This window comes from Nicotiana sylvestris, chromosome 2 (genome assembly GCF_000393655.2).
Source record: "Nicotiana sylvestris chromosome 2, ASM39365v2, whole genome shotgun sequence".
NCBI classification, from domain to species: domain Eukaryota; kingdom Viridiplantae; phylum Streptophyta; class Magnoliopsida; order Solanales; family Solanaceae; genus Nicotiana; species Nicotiana sylvestris.
Genome location: NC_091058.1, coordinates 5,368,938 through 5,388,116, shown reverse-complemented (window position 1 = coordinate 5,388,116; position 19,179 = coordinate 5,368,938). Strand labels below are relative to the sequence as shown.

Below are 19,179 nucleotides of genomic sequence, written 5' to 3'. Positions count from 1 at the left end.
GTCTTAATATTGATTTACTACGATAGCCTTTCCTTAAAAATCTTTATTTAAGCAACTTTTATTTAGGTTTGGCTCCTCTACATTGCTTAGGGTTTAGCTTACGCACAAACTACTGCAAAGTATGGCTCCAAACTATAACTATAACAGTGAAATATCAACGTCCAAAATGAGTTGGAATTTGAAGGTTCGTGTTGTTAGATTATAGCACGTTCCAGACCGTGAGAAACCAGAAAATCCTAATTCAATTGAATTAATTATTCAAGATGAAAGGTGCATACTCTTTTAGCTGTTGTTATTTTTTCGAGTTGTGATGTATTTTTTTCAAGTTATGCGCCTTATTAACTTAACTTAATTTTTTTTTTTCAAATTTTTTGTTTAAGAGAGATCGAATTCATGCAACTATTGGAAACTCTGTTATTAAATGATTTATCATTTAATTATTGAGTATTGTTATTGTCTTATGATCCTTTGGTCTTATGTATCATTTTCTTTAGTTATTATTTTTAATTTGGTATAGCTATGTTATGTGGTAGTTCATCAGAGGTGACATTTTAGCTTTTTTTCCAGCGCCTCACTCCTAGAATCTTGAAGCCAATTAAGTATTTCTCTGTTTTCTTTATATATGATTTATTCTGTGTCATTATTGGTTACTGCATTTGTGTATTTTATTGTCGTGTTGTTGTGATTAATCTGCCACAAGTTTTTATCATATTTGAGTGGTACTGTCGTGTTAGCTTGCAGATTAGTGATAAATGGAGAATACTAATGGATTATACTAGCAATCCTTATCTGCTGCTGGGTGGACATCAACAGTGGCCAAAGAACCAGAAACTGGAGAATTCCATATTGAGGTAGTATGCAACTTTTTACTTTAATGCAAAGTTGGATAATTTATTGCAGAGAGCATAATATAAGCTAGATGCATTGAGAAAGTCTAAAAAGATATCACCTGTAGTGACATCGAACAGTGGCATGTGACTATGTTATCTGCAATCCAAGTGCATGAAGCTTATCTAGATTCTGATGTTGGCATGATGAGATCTATCGGCTTCCTAAAATCCAAGCTATTGATGTATTTGAATATATTTTATTCTACACTTAATCAAAACATCTGAAAGTGTGCAATAATTTTAGATGCCAACTAAGTTTCCTTCTAAAGGATCATTCTGGCATGTCTTCTTCATTATGTTGTCTCATCAGTAATACAATATATGTTGTCTCTCATTTCCGTCAAAAATTATCGCCCAAGGACCAGAAATTCTTAAATTTTTACTCATGCCTTTTTGTAGTAATAAACCTCAATACAGAGGACAACTTCTGGAAAATGCAATGTAATATGTCCATGAGCATTTGCTACAATAATGTTCCATTAGACACATGCTTCATATCAAGCAAATTATATAGCATCATTATTTTTCGTGGAATGTTCATATCAAGCAAATTGTATAGTATCATTATTTTTTATGGAACAATTATTAGGAGATGGAATGAAAGTTTTACCGAAATCCTAATATGTTTTTAATGTTTGGTTGTAAAGATGGTATTGACACTAACATATTAAATTTTACGGTGTACATCATTTTTTTTAATTATCCGCACATCACGCGGGTACTAATACTAGTTATATTAAAAGGAGAGTAGTATGCATTGTGGTTAAGCCAAGTGGCAAGCTAAAATGAAGCCACTTGGCAATTTTAAGACAACATTAATAATTAAAAATTATAGATGGAAACATAATTAATGGAAGTAGTTGAATTAATCTTATACATAATCTAAATAGATCTTAGACAAATTTTATTTATATATCTATATCTATATTTATATTTATATGTATATTGATATCTACATCTATATCTATATTTTGTATCTATATATTGATCCACACATAGATTTTCTTTATTAGCTGGAAATATGGAGGTGAAAAATTAATTGAAAAGCTATAATAGAAACTAAATAAAAAATATAAAAAGACGTAATTGAGACAATTTATGACTATTTATACTTTGGAGTGTGTTAAAATATAAAATAAAGTGGCGTCTTAAGAATAAGACACATAACAAAGTAAGACAAAATAAATAATAATTTAGGAAAGACTTAGGATAAAGTTAAAAGGATAAGAAGAAAATATAATGTATTAATTTTGTATCACATTTCATTTTTAATTGGACTAATAAATGCCTCAAGTTGTGGGATATTGCAAATCGTATTAAAACTACTTTGTCGCTTTAATTTTAGGCATTTAAAAGGGTTATTTGCAAGAAATATATATATATTTGAAAGGGTAACATCGAAAGATTTTTTTTTTGAAGACTACATTCTTTTTCCTAATTTGACATTGAGTTTTTGTAATATTGTTAACTTCTGAGAAAATCAAAAAATTTATAAACCAAATTCCAAGAGAATATATGTGTGTATAAATTATTACAATAAATTAAAAGAAAAGATAATATATATATATATATATATATATATATATATATATATATATATATATATATATATATATATATATAATTTCAATGTAGAAATATATGGAAGGATAAGACTTATTTGATTTTTGAAAAGAGAAAGTGTGTGTGTGAGTGTTTATATATATTATATTAAACCAAGTGACAAACTATTATAGAGCCACTTGGCAATTTAGGATAGTATTAATACTAATACTTAATTTAAATTAAAACATATTTTTTGGAATCTCAATGAAAAGAAAGTAAATATTTTTGTAAAGATATTGTCTGACGTATCTTAATTAATAAAATTTTTAAAAAAAATTACATTGGAAGATTAAAAAAATGCCTCTATCTTAATTAATTATAAAGATAAAAATATAGGTATTATAAAAAATATGATAAATTTAAACATTAATATGGACAACATAATTTAAAAAATTAAAAGAAAAAGAGAAATATATATATATAAATAAATAATTTTAATATAGAAATATTTGGAATAATAAGACTTATTTGAATTTTGAGAAGAGAAAGTATTTTAAACAATAATGAATAAAATTTGCATTGTGGTTAAGCCACGTGACAAACTACTATAAAATCACTTGGCAATTTAGATAATATTAATACTAATACTTAATTTAAATTTAAATTTTTTTTGAATCTGAATGAAAAGAAAGTGAATATTTTTGTAAAAATATTGTCTGCCCTATCTTAATTAATAAAATCTAATAAATAAATAAATTGAAAGATTAAAGTAACGCCTTTATCTTAATTAATTATAAAGATAAGAATATAGGTATTATAAAAAATATGATAAATTTAAAAATTAATATGAACAATAGATCAAAAGAATAAAAGTAAATAAAACATTTTACTACAAGAAAAAAAACATATTTTTATTTATAATGTATTATAATGGAAGTAACGGACAAGACTATGATAATTTTAAGTTATGGGTAATGCATTATGGACAAGAAATTATGAGTAATTTTAAGAGATTTGAGAAATTTTTATTTTTTATTAACATTTGTTTAATGATTATATATAAATTTTATCTGAAAGATTAATATTTTAAAGTTATTTGCACATAAATCATTATGGTTAATTTATAGGTTTGTATCCGCGCATCGCGTGGGTAATAATACTAGTTATATTAAAAGGAGAGTAGTATGTATTGTGGTTAAGCCAAGTGTCAAGCTAAAATAAAGTCACTTGACAATTTTAGGACAACATTAATAATTAAAAATTATATATAGAAACATAATTAATGGAAGTAATTTAATGAATCTTATGCATAATCTAAATAGATCTTACACAAATCTAATTTATATATCTATATTTAAATTTATATGTATATTTGTATCTATATCTATATATTGATCCACTCATAGATTTTCTTCTATATTATCTAGAAATATGGATGTGAAAAATTTATTAAAAACTATAATAGAATAAAATAAAAATATATAAAGACGTAAATTGAGATAACCTGTGACTATTTATATAAAACTAAAATTTACTTAAGATATTAAATATTTATTGAGTTTAAAAATTAAATAAATTCAAGCAACAAAATAAGAACTTGCATTAAGTATACAAATTATTTATTAGGTAAGAAAAAAAAATAACCAGTAAAAGATATTTTAATAACAAGAATAATAAATTTATATTAATATTGATAAATCGCACAAACAAATATCTTATACGTAAATATTACAATAATATTTAGATATAATTTGTTCATACAATTAAGAAAATATTTTTCTATAATTAATATTTGAATTGAGTTCAGTTAGTTTAAGTTTGAAAGCATAACATAATTTTTTGAAAATATGGTCCAATAAAGAAAATAGAATGATAAAAATTATTTGAATTTGAGATGAGAAAGTTTTTAAATTTTTATCTATATTATATTAGAATGAATGTGAAAAAAATAGATATTAAATTCAAACAGGCTAATAAAAATTCACATGACAATGTAATAATATTAGGAATAGAATAATATAAAATCAAACTTAAAGAATAAATAGAGAAAAAAATAAAAATTCAGATTTTTTATCATAGGAAAAAGGGTAAAACTTATTTAAACTTGAGATGAGAAAGTTTTATATATTATGATAAGAAAAGTCATAATTTAAATCCACATAACTCAAGTCTAATAGTAAAATCAAAAACTAAAAATATTGAATAAAAAAATAAATTAGAGATAATGTAAGGACATTTATAAATCATAAGTTTAGAAAATAAAATAAATTAAATATTTTAGAATACTTAAAAACATTATTAAATTTTAAATAATTTAAAATTTCAGAACAATATTTTTAAAACAAAATAAATGTTTATTTTAGAACTTAAAAATTATATGTTTATCTTATACTATTAAAAAAAAGTAGTTGATAATGATATTAAATAAAGTTACAAGTTAATGAAAAGCCACGTAAAACTTAATAAGACTATATATTAGATTAAAAAAATAGCAAAATTATTTTAAATTATTAGAAATGAAAAGAAAAGACTAATTAAATTTGAGACTAGAATGTTCTTAAAACTATGATGTGAATGCTCAAATTATGGATAATACCACGAAATTGAAGTCTTATTTATGAAAAAATAAAAACAAAAACAAAAATTTAAATATTCAAAATAAATTTCTAATATAGGTAATTTTACAAAAAATAAACTTGTATCTTAAAACTAAAATTGAAAGAAAATTTATGTAAAGAAATAAAATGACAGTGAAAATATTACTACAATATTTAGATATAATATGTTCAAAAAATAAAGAAAATATTTTTTTATGATTAATATCTTAATCGAGTGCAGTTAGTTTGAGTTTGAATGCATGCACAATTTTTGGAAAATGTTGTCCAATTTAGAAAATAGAATGATAAGAATTATTTGAATTTGAGATGAGATTTTTGTTGTTTTTGAAAATATTAAGTAAAGAACTAAAATGACAGTAAAAATATTACTACAATATTTTGAAATAATGTGTTCAAACAATTTAAGAAAATCTATGATTAAATGAAATTTACTAATGAAAATTAAAAATTAAATTGTATCTTATAGCTAAAAAAGGAAAATTTAACTGCATCTAATACAAAGTTAATTATAAGAGAACTCAATATATTTGGAATATGATAATCAAATAACTTATGTATTAATATTTTAGACTAATTAAAAGTTACAATTTAAAACATAATATGATATTATTTTGGTTATAGGTAAAACATTAATATAAAAAATAATTAAAATTTATATTAGGGAAGAGAATGTATAAAATAAAATAGAGGTAGTGTGGGGATACTTATACTTTAAATTAATTTAAGAATAGATAAAATAAAATACTAATAATATTAAAAATACTATTGAGAAATTTAAATGATTAAAATATTATGAATAAGAGGCTAAAAGCATAAAGGTACACCAAATTTCAAGAATAAACATTTATTTTTATTAAATACTATTAAAAGAAAATAAGCAAGACATTAATTTAATTATAAGCTAATAGAATACAATAACTATAAGAAAAGAACAAAAAAAAAAGAATTTACATAAAAAAGATGTGATGAATAAGACATATTTAACTTCCAGATAAAACTAAAGTGATAGTAAAAAATTTGTTAAAATAATATTATTCAATGTGCTCGAACAAGACAAATCATAATATGACATGTTTAGTATTCTTTAATATTGATGGCGGAACAAAATGTAAGTACTAAAATCAAGGGGTTAGGTTGCTACAAATATATATTTAAAAGATTGGTTGTCTACTACGAGATTTGAACAATAATTTCATATCTTGCTTCATAATTAAATTCTCATGTTATATAATTTTTATCTGAGAGGTTTATATTTTAAGATTATTTGCACATGATTCAAACAACCTACATTGTAATTTGAAATGATTTATCTGCGCATCGCGCGGGTCCTAATACTAGTTGATGTTAACAAGAAATATCTTGAACTAGAAATATAAAGTGCATGTGCAGAAATGTTCTACAAAAACTTCAGCTGAAGTTCGCCAGTTACAAACAAAAACTTCAACTCTAGAGCTGAAGTTCGCCAGTTACAAACAAAAACTTCAGCTTTAGACCTAAAGTTCGTCATTTACAAAACAAAAACTTCAGCTCTAGAGCTGAAATTCGCCAGTTACAAAATAAAAACTTCAGCACTAGAGCTGAAATTCGCCAGTTACAAAACAAAAACTTCAGCTCTAGAGCTGAACTTCAAGCCCGACTACTAGAATGCTGAAGTTTTGCGTGATTGCCTTTGCTACTTCAGTCCCGTATGCTGAAGTTATGCGAAAAAACGGATACGCTTGTATTTTTTTTTGCAAAGCGGGCATAAGTTAAATCGTGACACAAAAAGCAGGTATAAATACAAATGCCCCTACAACTAGTGTCAGTTGTATGAGACACAAAATAAAACTTCTCGAATTATGTCGTTGCCCACTGGGCCTTAGTTGGATGACTTTGGAGTTCACCTTTCGCAGTGTCAGGTTTAGGTCAGTGGGCCGGGCATATCCATTTAAGGCCCATCAGCAATATATTAAGTACATCCTCGTGGATGAGAACAAGAAATTGTAAACCCTAATTTGCAGCTCCGCCGTAGTGGTTCCCTTATAAGTATTCACTCTATTTTCCTCCATTTTCATTATGTAAACTACTGCGTCTTTCATTCTTAAACTCTTGAACAATTGAGTTGCTTCTTTTTATATATTCGATTTGTTTTTCATTTTTTGGTGGAACAATTGGGCGATGATGATTGCTTTTATTATTTCTGACACCTCTTGTATGAGAAGAGCTTTGCTCTTCTTTGAGCACATTAAGCAACTCTCTGAGCCCTAGGTAAACTCATCCTTTTTTCTTTTTTTAAATTTCTGTATGTTTTTTTTCTGGGTTTTCTGTCTAAATTTTGGTACCGAGTGGAAATTCAGGCAGCCCCCTTTTCTTCCAATAAGAGGAAATGGGAAGGGAGGTGTTAATCTGCTCGTAAATTAAACTTGCTTAGGCTCTTCAGATTTGCTGAGATTTTCACAAATCTTTGAAGCTGGTCTAGTAACGCCTTAGTACATTTCTTTCCCATTTATAAATTTCTATATTTGTAGCTACTGAATTAAAACAGTTTATTACTTTAGTAATAATTATTTTTAGCGAAATTGGTAAAGGGTGCGATGCAGTGATGACAAAATCTAACCCAGCTCTATGAGACCTTTTAATGAGGTCCGGGAATATATTGTTTTTCCAACATATCTGAGCTTCGCCTCTTTGAAAAAGAAAAACAAGATTGTCTGTGCCATTGCTCATAGCAGTGTGGAATCTAGTAATTTTGCCGAAGGGCCTTTAAATTTGAAAGAATTAAAAAAAATTCCAACAAATATGTTTAATATGTTTTATATATCTCTAAAATGTATATTCTATTATATACATGATTAATTTTCCGACGAAGACCACCCTTATGACCACCCTTATCCTTATGACCACGTGGCTTCGCCCATGTCTCACGGTGCTGAACTTGCTAAATTATAGTGACATTCACCGTTATTTTTTGTTAATTTAGACATACTATAAAGCGATTTTATTTACACTTGCAGATTGCATCGACGTCCATAGTTTTTTTAATTAAAATGGAATACCTAGAGCCTGTTTGGATTAGCTGATTTAAAATAGCTGATAAGCATTAGGTGTTGTAAAACATTTTAAGTGTTGAAATTGATTTAAAAAATAAACACTTACGTAAAGAGTTTTGTTTTAAAAGGAATTTTTTAAGGATAGAATAATAAATATTTTGGTCAAACCTAAAGTGTTAGAAATTTGATAAGTTGGGGGAGACCAACTTATGACTTTTGATTTATTTTTGGCTTATAAGCATTTTTAATTTTGCCAAACTTTTTAGATAAACTAAAAAGTGCTTATAAGCTGACCAATTTATAAGCTTAGCCACACACCCTCTCCTGTGATAGCAAATTGTTCACAAATGCTTAAGCTAAGTGGGCAGCAAGAGGAAACAGGAAATTAGTACGCCACCGTGTAAGAAGAGTCTTTTAATCCTTTCATGGCTTGTTCATGCAACCACAAAATTCTGGAATACTCATACAACTAAGTGGGGTTTGGACACAAGAATGGTAAAATTTCAAAAAATAATTGAAATTATTTTTCAAGTGAATGATAATTGAAATTGGATATAATTTTTGATTTTGTTTATGAAGTTTTGTCTAAAACTATTTAACCATCAATATTCATTTTTTATCATTCACAATAATGCCTGATAAAAAAATCTTCTATATATCTATATTTATATTATATTAAAAGTAGTATAGTATATATTGTGCTTAATCAAGTAGTAAGCTATAATGATTCCACTTGACAATTTTATATAGATTAGATTTGTCTAAGATTTATTTAGATTATGTATAAGATTTATTATTTTTATTAATTATGTTTTTATTTATATTTTTTAATTATTAGTGTTGTTCTAAAATTGTTAGTGACAAGATATAATGAAGCCACTTGACAATTTTAGGACAATATTAATAATTAAAAGTTATAAATGGAAACATAATTAATGGTAATAGTTGAATAAGTCTTATAAATAATCTAAATAGATATTAGATAAATCAAATCTATATAGAAAAATATATTAGAAAGACGTAAATTTAGATTACCTATAACTATTTATAATTTAGAGTCGTTAAAATATATCTTAGTAAATATTTATTAACTTTAAAAAATAAAAAAAAATTCAAGCAACAAAATTAGATCATAAATAAAATATTCAAATTATTTATACTATAAGAAAAATATTAAATAATTAGTAAAAAATATTTTAATAACAAAACTAATAAAGTCATTTTAATATTGATAAATTGGGTAAATAAATATTTTATACGTAAATATTTCTACAACATTTAGATATAATGTGTTCAAACAATTAAGAAATATTTTTCTAAAATTAATGTTTGAATTAAGTGCAGTTTGTTAAAGTTTGAAACTATAACATAATTTTTTGAAAACGTGGTCTAATTTAGAAAATTTAATGATAAGAATGTTTTGAATTTGAGATGAGATTGTTTTTTGAAATATAATAAGAGAAATCATAATATGAAATATGAACAATATAGTCAAAGTTACCACTAAAACACCTTTTAATTTTTATCTATATTGTATTAGAATGAGTATCGTAGAAATAAATATTAAATTCAAACAAACTAATAAAAGCCACATGACAATGTAATAATATTAAGTATTTAATAATATAATAGCAAAACTAAAGAATAAATAGAAAAAACGCATAATTAAATTTAATTAAATTGAAACCGCATCGTGACTGGTTACCCTTTATAGCTATAGTCCTTAATTAAGCTCTTGATACCTCTTGCATATTTGACTCTCATATACTTAACAAAAGAAAATCTTTCATTTTATCCACCTTGGGCTGCAATAGTTGAAAGATAAATACATATAATATTTTTTTTAAGAACCTACCTAAAAGTAAGGCAAGTTTTATCAATTGAACGAATTAAGAAAAATCTTCACGAATTCAGTGCATGAACGACATATTTGGAGAAATTCGTTGGTGCTGATGGTAGATACCCAAGCTATTGTAAAGGTAATGTACTGTACGACTCAGTTTAATAGCAATAGAGGCGTGTGAAGTGTTTCTAGGGATGGAGAAGCCATGAGAGGGAATAAAGAGACTTCTAGGGTCTGTGCATTTTGTTTTTTCATGCTGTGGTATAGGAGGTTGATCGGGTAATTTATTTTGGTACGATGCACTTTTTATGTAACTATTATGAGAATGGGTAAAAACGGGTAATTATTTTGAATTGAATAGGTAGTTTGCATAGTTTCCTCAAAGTATAAGGTTCGAACTTTTAGTTTCATTTGGCCAAGAACCAGTTAAAAACCTTCTTTTACTCTCACCAATCTAATTAGGATCATACATTACTTGCTGCGCTTACAAAATTTTGATATCGGCATAGAGTATTGAGTTTATTGATGGGAGCTAGCACTCACTATTACATCTGTATGTTGCAGACATTAAACGGCAAAGCTTTGCATTTGACAATTTAATACCAATCCTATTAGTATTGGAGGCACCAATTATGGTGTTTGTTCTCATCGTGCTAAATTCGATGCCGGTTTCTCTTGCTAATTTTTCAAATTCCTCTTCACTTCTAATCACTCGATCAAAGCTAATATACCTGCCAGAAGCTGTGTTTTTCATCTTCTCAAACACCAAAACGTGTGATATTGCTAATCTATTAACATCCACTGTCGCCAAGAGTCCATTTCTGAACATTTCTTGGGCTCCTGAATATCATATACTCAAGTATTAGCTCAGAATTCAAAAATATGTATTCCCTATGTTTAAATTTGGATGAGACATTTCGTTACTGAGAGTCAATTTGATTAAACTTTGAAGCTAAATTAAATTAGTTCAACTTAGTATTTTAAAATTAAAATTAAGATATACAAAACTACACGAAAAGTGTTATAAGTTAAAAAATTTCTCATGTCAATATGATAAAAAATTTCTCATGTCAAACTTTGTGTAGTTTGACTCTTGATAAGTGAAATGCCTTGTCTTAATTGAAATGGAGTAAGAAAATTGCAGATCACCTTTAAGATAGGCAATGGTAGAGGTTGGATTCCTGCTGAGGAAATCAGGACCAGTTACTAGACCAGGACAAATAGTAGCCAACTTGAATCCACTCTCCTTAGCTGCGTTCCACGCTACTCTTTCTGCCTTCAGCTTACCCAACGCATACCATAACTGCCAATTTTGTTCAATTACGAAAGGTAATTAAATTCCAATATTTAGATATTAATTTCTCACATATCTTAGTCAATCATGAGGTCTTGACTGACTTACGAAATTAGAGAGGTTTTAATGGGACTATGACTTGTTATTGTAAGTGGACGACTAGTAGTTGCTTCGTTGTTATCTTGACTACACAGTGTAAAAGAATTAGTTAATAATATCTAAGTTACTTTTTACACTAAACATTGATTGGTTACTTGAATTATAATGTGTTAAACTACACTGGTTTTTGCATTGCCCAGGAACGAGGGGTCCCATGTGGTTTTTAGTGCTTGTTGCAAGTGAATGAGTACGCAACCACTAGTCTCATACTTTAATTGGCGACATCTTCCTACGTACTAGTAGCGGGGCCAAGATTTTCAATAAAATATTTTAAAATTTAAATAAGTAAATATACGAAAATATACAAGGAATTCAATACATAGTATATACATATACATAAAAAATACCTATCTAAATATTATAATTTTTCGGAAAAAATGTCAACTGACTTTCATCTTATCATTTCCCTGCTAAGCACCAGGGATATAAATAGGACCTAGGGGTGTACAAAGGAAACCGACAAACCGCACCAATCCGATAATCCGAGTCAAACCGAGAAAAAAATCCGACTATGGTTTGGTTTGATTTGGTTTGGTGTTGGAAAAAAACCCGACCATAATTGGTTTGGTTTGGTTTTAACTAAAGAAAGTTAAATCGAAACCAAACCAACCCGACTATAAACCAAACCAACCGACATTACATATATAGAAATATTAGATATATTTAATATATAAATATATTTATTGTGATGTAATTTATAAATATTTCTTAAAAAATTTCATAATTTTATCTTTTAAGGTTGGACTTAGAACTTTTGACTGTTCCAATAAGTTTTATAGCCATTAATATTAGTAAATTAAATAATGCTAACAAAAGCTCAAACCAAAATCAAATCAATACTAATGCTAACAAAAGACAGTCAATTCAATAGTCAATACTACGAACGTGAATGTATTAAATATCTATTTTTTATTTTGCAATAATTTAGATAAAAATGCATAACCTATTTTTATCTTTTCTTTAGCATTTAGTAATGTAATTAATACTCCCTTTTTAGTCTACTTACTTTAGCATGACTTAGTACTTTAATGGAATATGAATGTATCACAGGAAGAAGAGCACTCTATAATCACTTTAACGTACCTTGTTGTTTATGCAGATAGACTCATCACTCCAGCTATCATGATCAATTGTTGTTGATGAATTAAGATCTTTCCATATACAGGCTAAAAGTGAGGATGTGAGCACGTAATTTTTGATCGAAGGTGTTATAGCACATGCCCGAGTCACATTTTTGCTTACCATCACTTCTACTTCAGCCATTGATTTCTACAAAATGGAGTACTAACAAATTAAAACTGTGCCTCACCAAAAAAAAAAAAAAAATGACCACATGAGTAAGTAACAGAAAGTTCGGCAAGTACTTAACAAACACACAGATGATGAGCCGTCTGATATAGGTAGATGACTAGAATATCTGTATATGGTAACGTTTTAACGTGTACACAATGGTATGTCGTGTTTATGCAAATTTTAATTAAGATATTGTTGAAGAGAAACCACATGCTGCGTGCAATTTGTATTTGCCAAACAAAAAATGACAATAATTAATAGCGACATTTGCCCATCTTTGAAATAAGTACTGCAAGTTGATTAGAATTTTGTTATGACTATAGAAACAGAGTAGTAACGTTTTCCTTCATTAGAGTTAATAGAGGAAAGGGAAATTTAGCATTGAACGTGCCATTTGTGGATGAAATTGTGATGTTTGCTCTAATAAACCGTACCAAACTCTATTACTCAAATGTGATTATTAGAGTATTAATTTATTCATTATTTATTTTTTCTAGCCATATGCATAGATTATACACATATAATACATAAATTATGTATATATTATACCTTCACCTGCTATTTTTAATTTAAGTGGTTGAGTGTGCGGCTATTTGAGTTAATTCTTACTAATTATGCACAAGAAATGTGTTTCCCTGTTTTTTTGGTGTCATCAACGGTGTGAGAGAGAGAGTAAAAACACATACTGAATATCCAGATAAGCCAGCAGGGTCCACAAAGGCAGCAGTGTGGAAGACGCCACGACAACCGTTGAATGCTTCTGATAGGCTTTGCACATCATTTAGACTTGCCATTACTGCCTCTACTGTGTTCATGGACGGTCCCATTTCTCCAGTAATTTCCATCTCTCTTAGCTTTTCCAGATCCTCTGCATTAAACAATCTTAGCATATCAGGAAATATGTCCTCCCCAAACAAATTGCTCCAACTCGATTTAGATAGGTAAATAATTTATTGGTATCCTATGTGTTTGCACATCTGACTTTTCTCGATTAATTAATATATATTATCATCTTATTAGAGTGCTTAATCATTCAAATTTGATAAGAACTAGTGTAAAAACACCAGGGTGAGTAATTCTTTATCATTTAGATTTGAGTTCAATTTTTAAGCATGGACGGTGTAAAGAAATATCTATAATAAACATACTCTATAGAGTCGGCGAGGTCAGCAAAGGACGAACTGATGATATAACTTCCAGAACACGAAATCGAACGTCAATTTAGGCAAATTAAAACGGGATGAAAAAAAAAATACGTGGTACACGATAATTTTAACATATTTAACAGTGAAGATCCAAAGGAACATTAAATCACGCGATTCCAGTAAAAACCATAGGAATGGCAATAGTCATTGATGAAAGCAGCACAACAGATTCCAGTTGGCCAAATTCAAACTGCTGTTGCTATTCTCCAGGAATCAGAAGTTACTTTTTATCTTCTTTTTTTCTTTTACGCAGTACCAAAAGCATGAGGAGGAGGTGAAAACGAGCAAAATACTAAAGTCAAATAAAATATTGGCACCTTGGTTTTCGACAATGACTCGTACAGAGTATCCACGGAGTAAGAGTTGGTTTACGATAGCAATACCGAGGAAGGATACGCCACTGGTGACGCACACCTTCTTTTCTTCAAGCTCACGGTTCTGTTCAACTGCAGTGGGCAAGTGCTGTGGATTTTGGAATTCATCGTCGGCGGCCGCTTTTGTCCGGTGCACCGCCGCGTAAGATAGCAACATCCGGCGAAATTCCTCGATCTCTATCCTCTTGCTCTCATCGGGACATACTATTCCCATTTTTTGTAGTACTGAATAGCTATGATTCTGCTTCTTTTAACTGTTTGTAAATTGTGAGACTAGGCGTTTGAGAGTCTATTTGTGCGACAAATTAGAGGATTTTTTTAATTTTTTTCTAATTAAGTGCCAGCATCATGCACAAAGCACCTTTATTAATGTTCGGCAATATGCCAATACGGCTCGTTTTTAAGTTTGGGCCAATTTTCAGTTACCTGTTATTATAATAACAAGTAAAATTGATTTGATAATTGATATTTTTATACACGTTTAGTTCAAATTAAATAATTGTAAAATTATACAAAAAGAAATTCATTTGACTATTGAAAGCTGAAGTTGGAAAAACTCTTTCCTTTTTTAGATATCAAAATGTTCAATATTTTTTCATTTGTATTTTAGAGCTATCATGATTGTTTATAATTTTTAAGATTTCAAATATGTTTAACTAATCAATTAAATTATAATGCTTTAGCTTTTGATTAATTATACTTTTTCGAAAATAACTTTATGCATAAAGGACCATCAAAGATCTTAAGTTGATGGATATGATCTCTCCATATATCTTTAACCACATGTCTCGAATTTGTATTTATTTTTTCAAAATTTATTAAGTATGTACAAATATTAATTTCAAATTCAGTAACTTAAAAAATTTAAATTTTAAATACATAAATTTGAAATTCTAACTCCACCTCTGCTTAGACTTCCCTTCTTGTTTTGCAAAACTCAATAGACTCTCAAATTTCTCAATTTACCTAAACATCCCCTCTAATTCATACACATTAATCTCTCGGACTGTAGTCTCCATCATCACGAGTCACAATCATTAAAAGAGAAAAAAACTTTTTTTTTTTGTGGTCAAATCTTGTCCCCCAATGTTGTATTTGGCACTCTTTCTAGCTATATCCATGTTCTGGTAAGATTAGTTAAATGTTGATATCTTATTTATTTTAAATAAATATTTTTAAAAAAATTATATTCCATAGCTACATTTTGATTTTTTATAGCCAAATATTTACTTATGATCACCTCCTACTCTTAAGCCATAAAATAAGCTTTGTATTATTTTTCATCCCCTCAAATTTCTCCTATCCCCTACCCCATATCTATTCTCCCCCTTTCTCTCTACTTCCCGATTTCATATCCTCTTTTCTTCTTCTTGTACAATTTCAACAATTAGCAGTGCCTCTATCGAAACCTTTGTCGCCGGCGGTGAAGGCCCCTACAGATTCTGAACATCCCAGCCGACGAGAGAACAAATCCTGACAGATATTCCCAAAATCCAAAAAATGCTCATCCATATTCAAGACTTCACTAATCGATCTTTCATCCAAAAATACACACATACTCCTACACCCACCGGATCTGCAGCGAAAAACAACAAAGTTCTTGTCTTAAACTTGAAGAAGCAGAATTTCTAGGCATCACAAGATTTGACAAACTTTTTTGCCATGTCTTTTTCCTAAAGCCATCCTAAAAATTATGCAACTTGATTCATAGGTGAAACTCTAGGGTTGTTTTTGAACAAAGACGATGGAGTTGGGGGCTGAACAACTTAAATTTTCTATTAATATATTTCAATATATCTTGTTGTATTTCATTGTATTCATTGTTTTTTTTCCATTGTATTTCAATATATCTCGTTGTATTCTATGTATTTTATTGTATTCATTGTCTTTTTTTCATTATATTTCAATGTATCTATTCTATGTATTTCATTATAATCACTGTCTCGCTATATTCCATGAATGTATTCATACATTTTTTTTTAATTAATATAATTTATGTATTCAGATATATTATATAACTTCTCTGAAAATTGCTATATTTTTGGTGTGTTTTTCGGTTGAGAATTTTTTTTATAACTGGAAATGCAAATTTTGTGTGTTATAATTGAGTTTGTTGAGTTATATTAGGAGTCTATTATGTTAATTGATTCACTTTCCGTTTAAAAACAGTGTAATCCCCTATTTCACGACGTGAATACAGTCGAATACAATAATCTGTCCAGCTGTAATCCCATGTTTCACGCCATGAATATAGTCGAATACACTCGAATACAAAAATCTGTCTAGCTGTAATCTCATGTTTCACGCCTAGAAATGCTACTGTATTCATGAATACAGTAGCTTAAATACATCGAATACACTCTAAAAATCTGAAAATATAGCTATAGGAAGTAATATAGTATACGATAGCTACAACAATCTAATAACCACTAAAACATAGTGGTTTTTGAAAGTTTCTCTTTCTCGTATCCTCATTTTCTTTTCCTTTTTTTTTTTATCATTCACTATGTAGCGTTTTCAAGGTGGGAGTTTGGTCAAAATGACGAAAATATTTTTGACACGTATCAACTTTGACCAATATGGTAAGAATGTCTTAAAAAAATTAATTTCAAATTAATAGAATGTTGTAAGAATTTGTTACAATTAGAATGGAGGCATGAGTGATTGACTTTTCAACAGAATAACGAACGCTTTCTCCAACGAACATTCACACTAGAAATGTAGTTGATGCCAATAAATAGAGAGAGTGGGATTGTCTAGTTTTAGTAACTATTGGATTTGAATTTAATTTTAATACATATTAAATAAAATTTTAACATAAATATAAAATTTGGACTAAAATTATTATGTTCGGCCAAATCGATACTTAATTCTAGCTTCACCCTGCAAATTGTGAACATCATATAATAAATGATGAGAGTAACAAAAGGTAATAGATGAGGTTCTAACTTAGTCACTTGTAATGACATTCAACAACCAGGTGGTTGATCTTCTGTTCTAATGCATTGACAAGTAGATATTTGCACGGAAAAAGAACAACAACACAAGATGATGTCGAATTAATGGGATACGACAGATAAGGAATAATTAATTTTAAAATTAAATTTAAGATGAGTTTATTCATATTTGATTGGGATAAAATTATGGTATAACTAACCCGAGATTATAATTATTCCAAGGATTGTAGTATTTTTTTTTATTCCTATGAGAGGGAGAATAACTGACCTCAAAATAATCAATTATGAGATAACTTATTTCCCAAACCAAACGACCAAGAAAGTATTTTGATATTGCTTACAAAAAAGTGCTGATAAATTTTTGAACAGTCTTAAATTGCCACAGGATAAACTACTAATAATTGATGAAACTGTTACAAGTTCAAAGAAAAAGAAATAAAAGCCAAGACTAAGCTACTTGTTATTTTAAGCATTTTCATGAATCTAATTTTTATTTCACTCTTGATCAACTACTTTTCTTTTTATATATTCTTCAACAATTTAGAATTTTTTTAATTTAGAAGTTTAAGATGGTTCTTATATTCACACAAACAAATTTATGGCGTATGCCGTCATTAGTAATTAGAGGCGAACCTATGTGTTATATTGAGGGGTCACCGGACCCCTTAAACTTCAACAAAAATCTTGTATATGTATACCTTAAAAGTGGTTAAATAAAATCACTTGGCACCCCAAACGCTAAAGCTTTTAGGGGGCACTGATTGAACAGAATATAATATTGTGTTCCCGTCACGTTAAAATTCTGAGTCCGCCTCGAATAGTAACATAAACTAACAAAATGGTGGTCTTTGTGATAACATATTCAACTAAATGGATGGCCTATAAATTTTTAATTAAAATTAGAAAAGTCGATCAGTATATTTTAACCATAAAAGGAAAGAAATTAATAGGAGAAACTTATTGAGGCCATCTCAAACCTTACCCCATTTCTCCATAATGAGGGTAATTTTTAGGGTAATGAAGCTTCAACTCTCTCCCGTTTTTACCTCTAAAATGGGGTATGAATAGTGTTCCCTCAAATATGGGGGTACACTGTTCATCTCCCTCATCACTATTCATGCTTTGTTTATTATTATTTTATTATTTAACTCTTTTAATTTATTTCTTTATATATACCTAATTATGCTTATGTAATATCTTTATAATATTAATTTTACATCTTAACTTTGGCGTATAATTATGATAAATTAACTTCGTGCATTTATTATTTTTATGTAAAATTGTAAGTTACTTTTATTATAAGTCATAACTGTACAAAAAATATAATCATCTCAAAAAATAAATGTTGCAAATACAAGTATTAGATGTTGCTAAAATTGAAAGGTGCGAATATAAAATATTAGATGATGCTAAAATTGAAAATTGAAAATTTAAAATACATTAAAATTGGAAATACATGAAAATCGAAAATACATTAAATTAAACTGCATAAAAATTGAAACTACGGTAAATAGCATAATAACTTAGTAGGGAGATATGTCATTTCTAGATACACCAAAATCATTATAGTATTGAGTGAAATGTTCAAGCAAGCAATTCAGATGAATAATTATGTGTTGCAATGTTTGCAAGAAAATCGAAATAATGATCCTATCAGAGCTGGCTCCGCTCCAGGTCATTTGATAATCAATCGAGATCGTGAAGGTGCTGATAATAATTTATTTCTCGATTATTTTTCAGATAATCCCCGCTTTAATGGTCGCCAGTTTCATCGTAGATATCGGATGTCCCGCAATGATTTTACTTTTATTTGAATTATTAGTTAATCTATCATAATTGGTTACAAATTATATTTTTTAAATTTTTATAGAATTGTTTAATGGAAATTACAAATTAATGAAAATAAAAGATGGAATTTGTTTAATGGAAATTAAAAAATAAAATTGAAATCAAAGATAATAATATAATATAG

At 28.1% G+C, this 19,179-nt stretch overlaps 1 protein-coding gene and 3 non-coding genes across 4 annotated transcripts; 3 read left to right on the top strand and 1 right to left on the bottom strand.

Annotated features, from left to right (window-relative positions):
* The first annotated feature begins 7,206 nt into the window (after positions 1–7,206).
* Positions 7,207–7,296, top strand: LOC138886643 (small nucleolar RNA snoR1). Its single transcript, XR_011405692.1, has one exon. It is a non-coding gene; the product is annotated as a small nucleolar RNA snoR1 (small nucleolar RNA).
* A 91-nt stretch (positions 7,297–7,387) lies between these two features.
* Positions 7,388–7,528, top strand: LOC138886649 (small nucleolar RNA snoR77). The gene has a single exon (XR_011405698.1). It is a non-coding gene; the product is annotated as a small nucleolar RNA snoR77 (small nucleolar RNA).
* Positions 7,529–7,621: 93 nt separating this feature from the next.
* Positions 7,622–7,716, top strand: LOC138886645 (small nucleolar RNA snoR69Y). The gene has a single exon (XR_011405694.1). It is a non-coding gene; the product is annotated as a small nucleolar RNA snoR69Y (small nucleolar RNA).
* A 2,635-nt stretch (positions 7,717–10,351) lies between these two features.
* LOC104247573 (cinnamoyl-CoA reductase-like SNL6) lies at positions 10,352–14,646 on the bottom strand. The gene is made up of 5 exons (XM_070167635.1): positions 14,194–14,646; positions 13,358–13,539; positions 12,462–12,647; positions 11,075–11,228; positions 10,352–10,765 (listed from the first exon to the last, which is right to left on the bottom strand). Exons 1-5 carry the CDS (start codon positions 14,462–14,464, stop codon positions 10,458–10,460), a joined length of 1,101 nt encoding a protein of 366 aa, XP_070023736.1. The 5' UTR covers positions 14,465–14,646; the 3' UTR covers positions 10,352–10,457.
* Between the last annotated feature and the right edge of the window lie 4,533 nt (positions 14,647–19,179).

What these genes read in the sequence shown, in the direction of transcription:
- LOC104247573 (XM_070167635.1), bottom strand. Translation starts at nt 14,464, where the DNA reads ATGGGAATAGTATGTCCCGATGAGAGCAAGAGGATAGAGATCGAGGAA. An exon ending in CTATCTGCATAAACAACAAG is followed by an intron (nt 11,229 to 12,461) that starts GTACGTTAAAGT and finishes CAAAATTGGCAG; the next exon opens with TTATGGTATGCGTTGGGTAA. An exon ending in TACCATTGCCTATCTTAAAG is followed by an intron (nt 10,766 to 11,074) that starts GTGATCTGCAAT and finishes TATGATATTCAG; the next exon opens with GAGCCCAAGAAATGTTCAGA.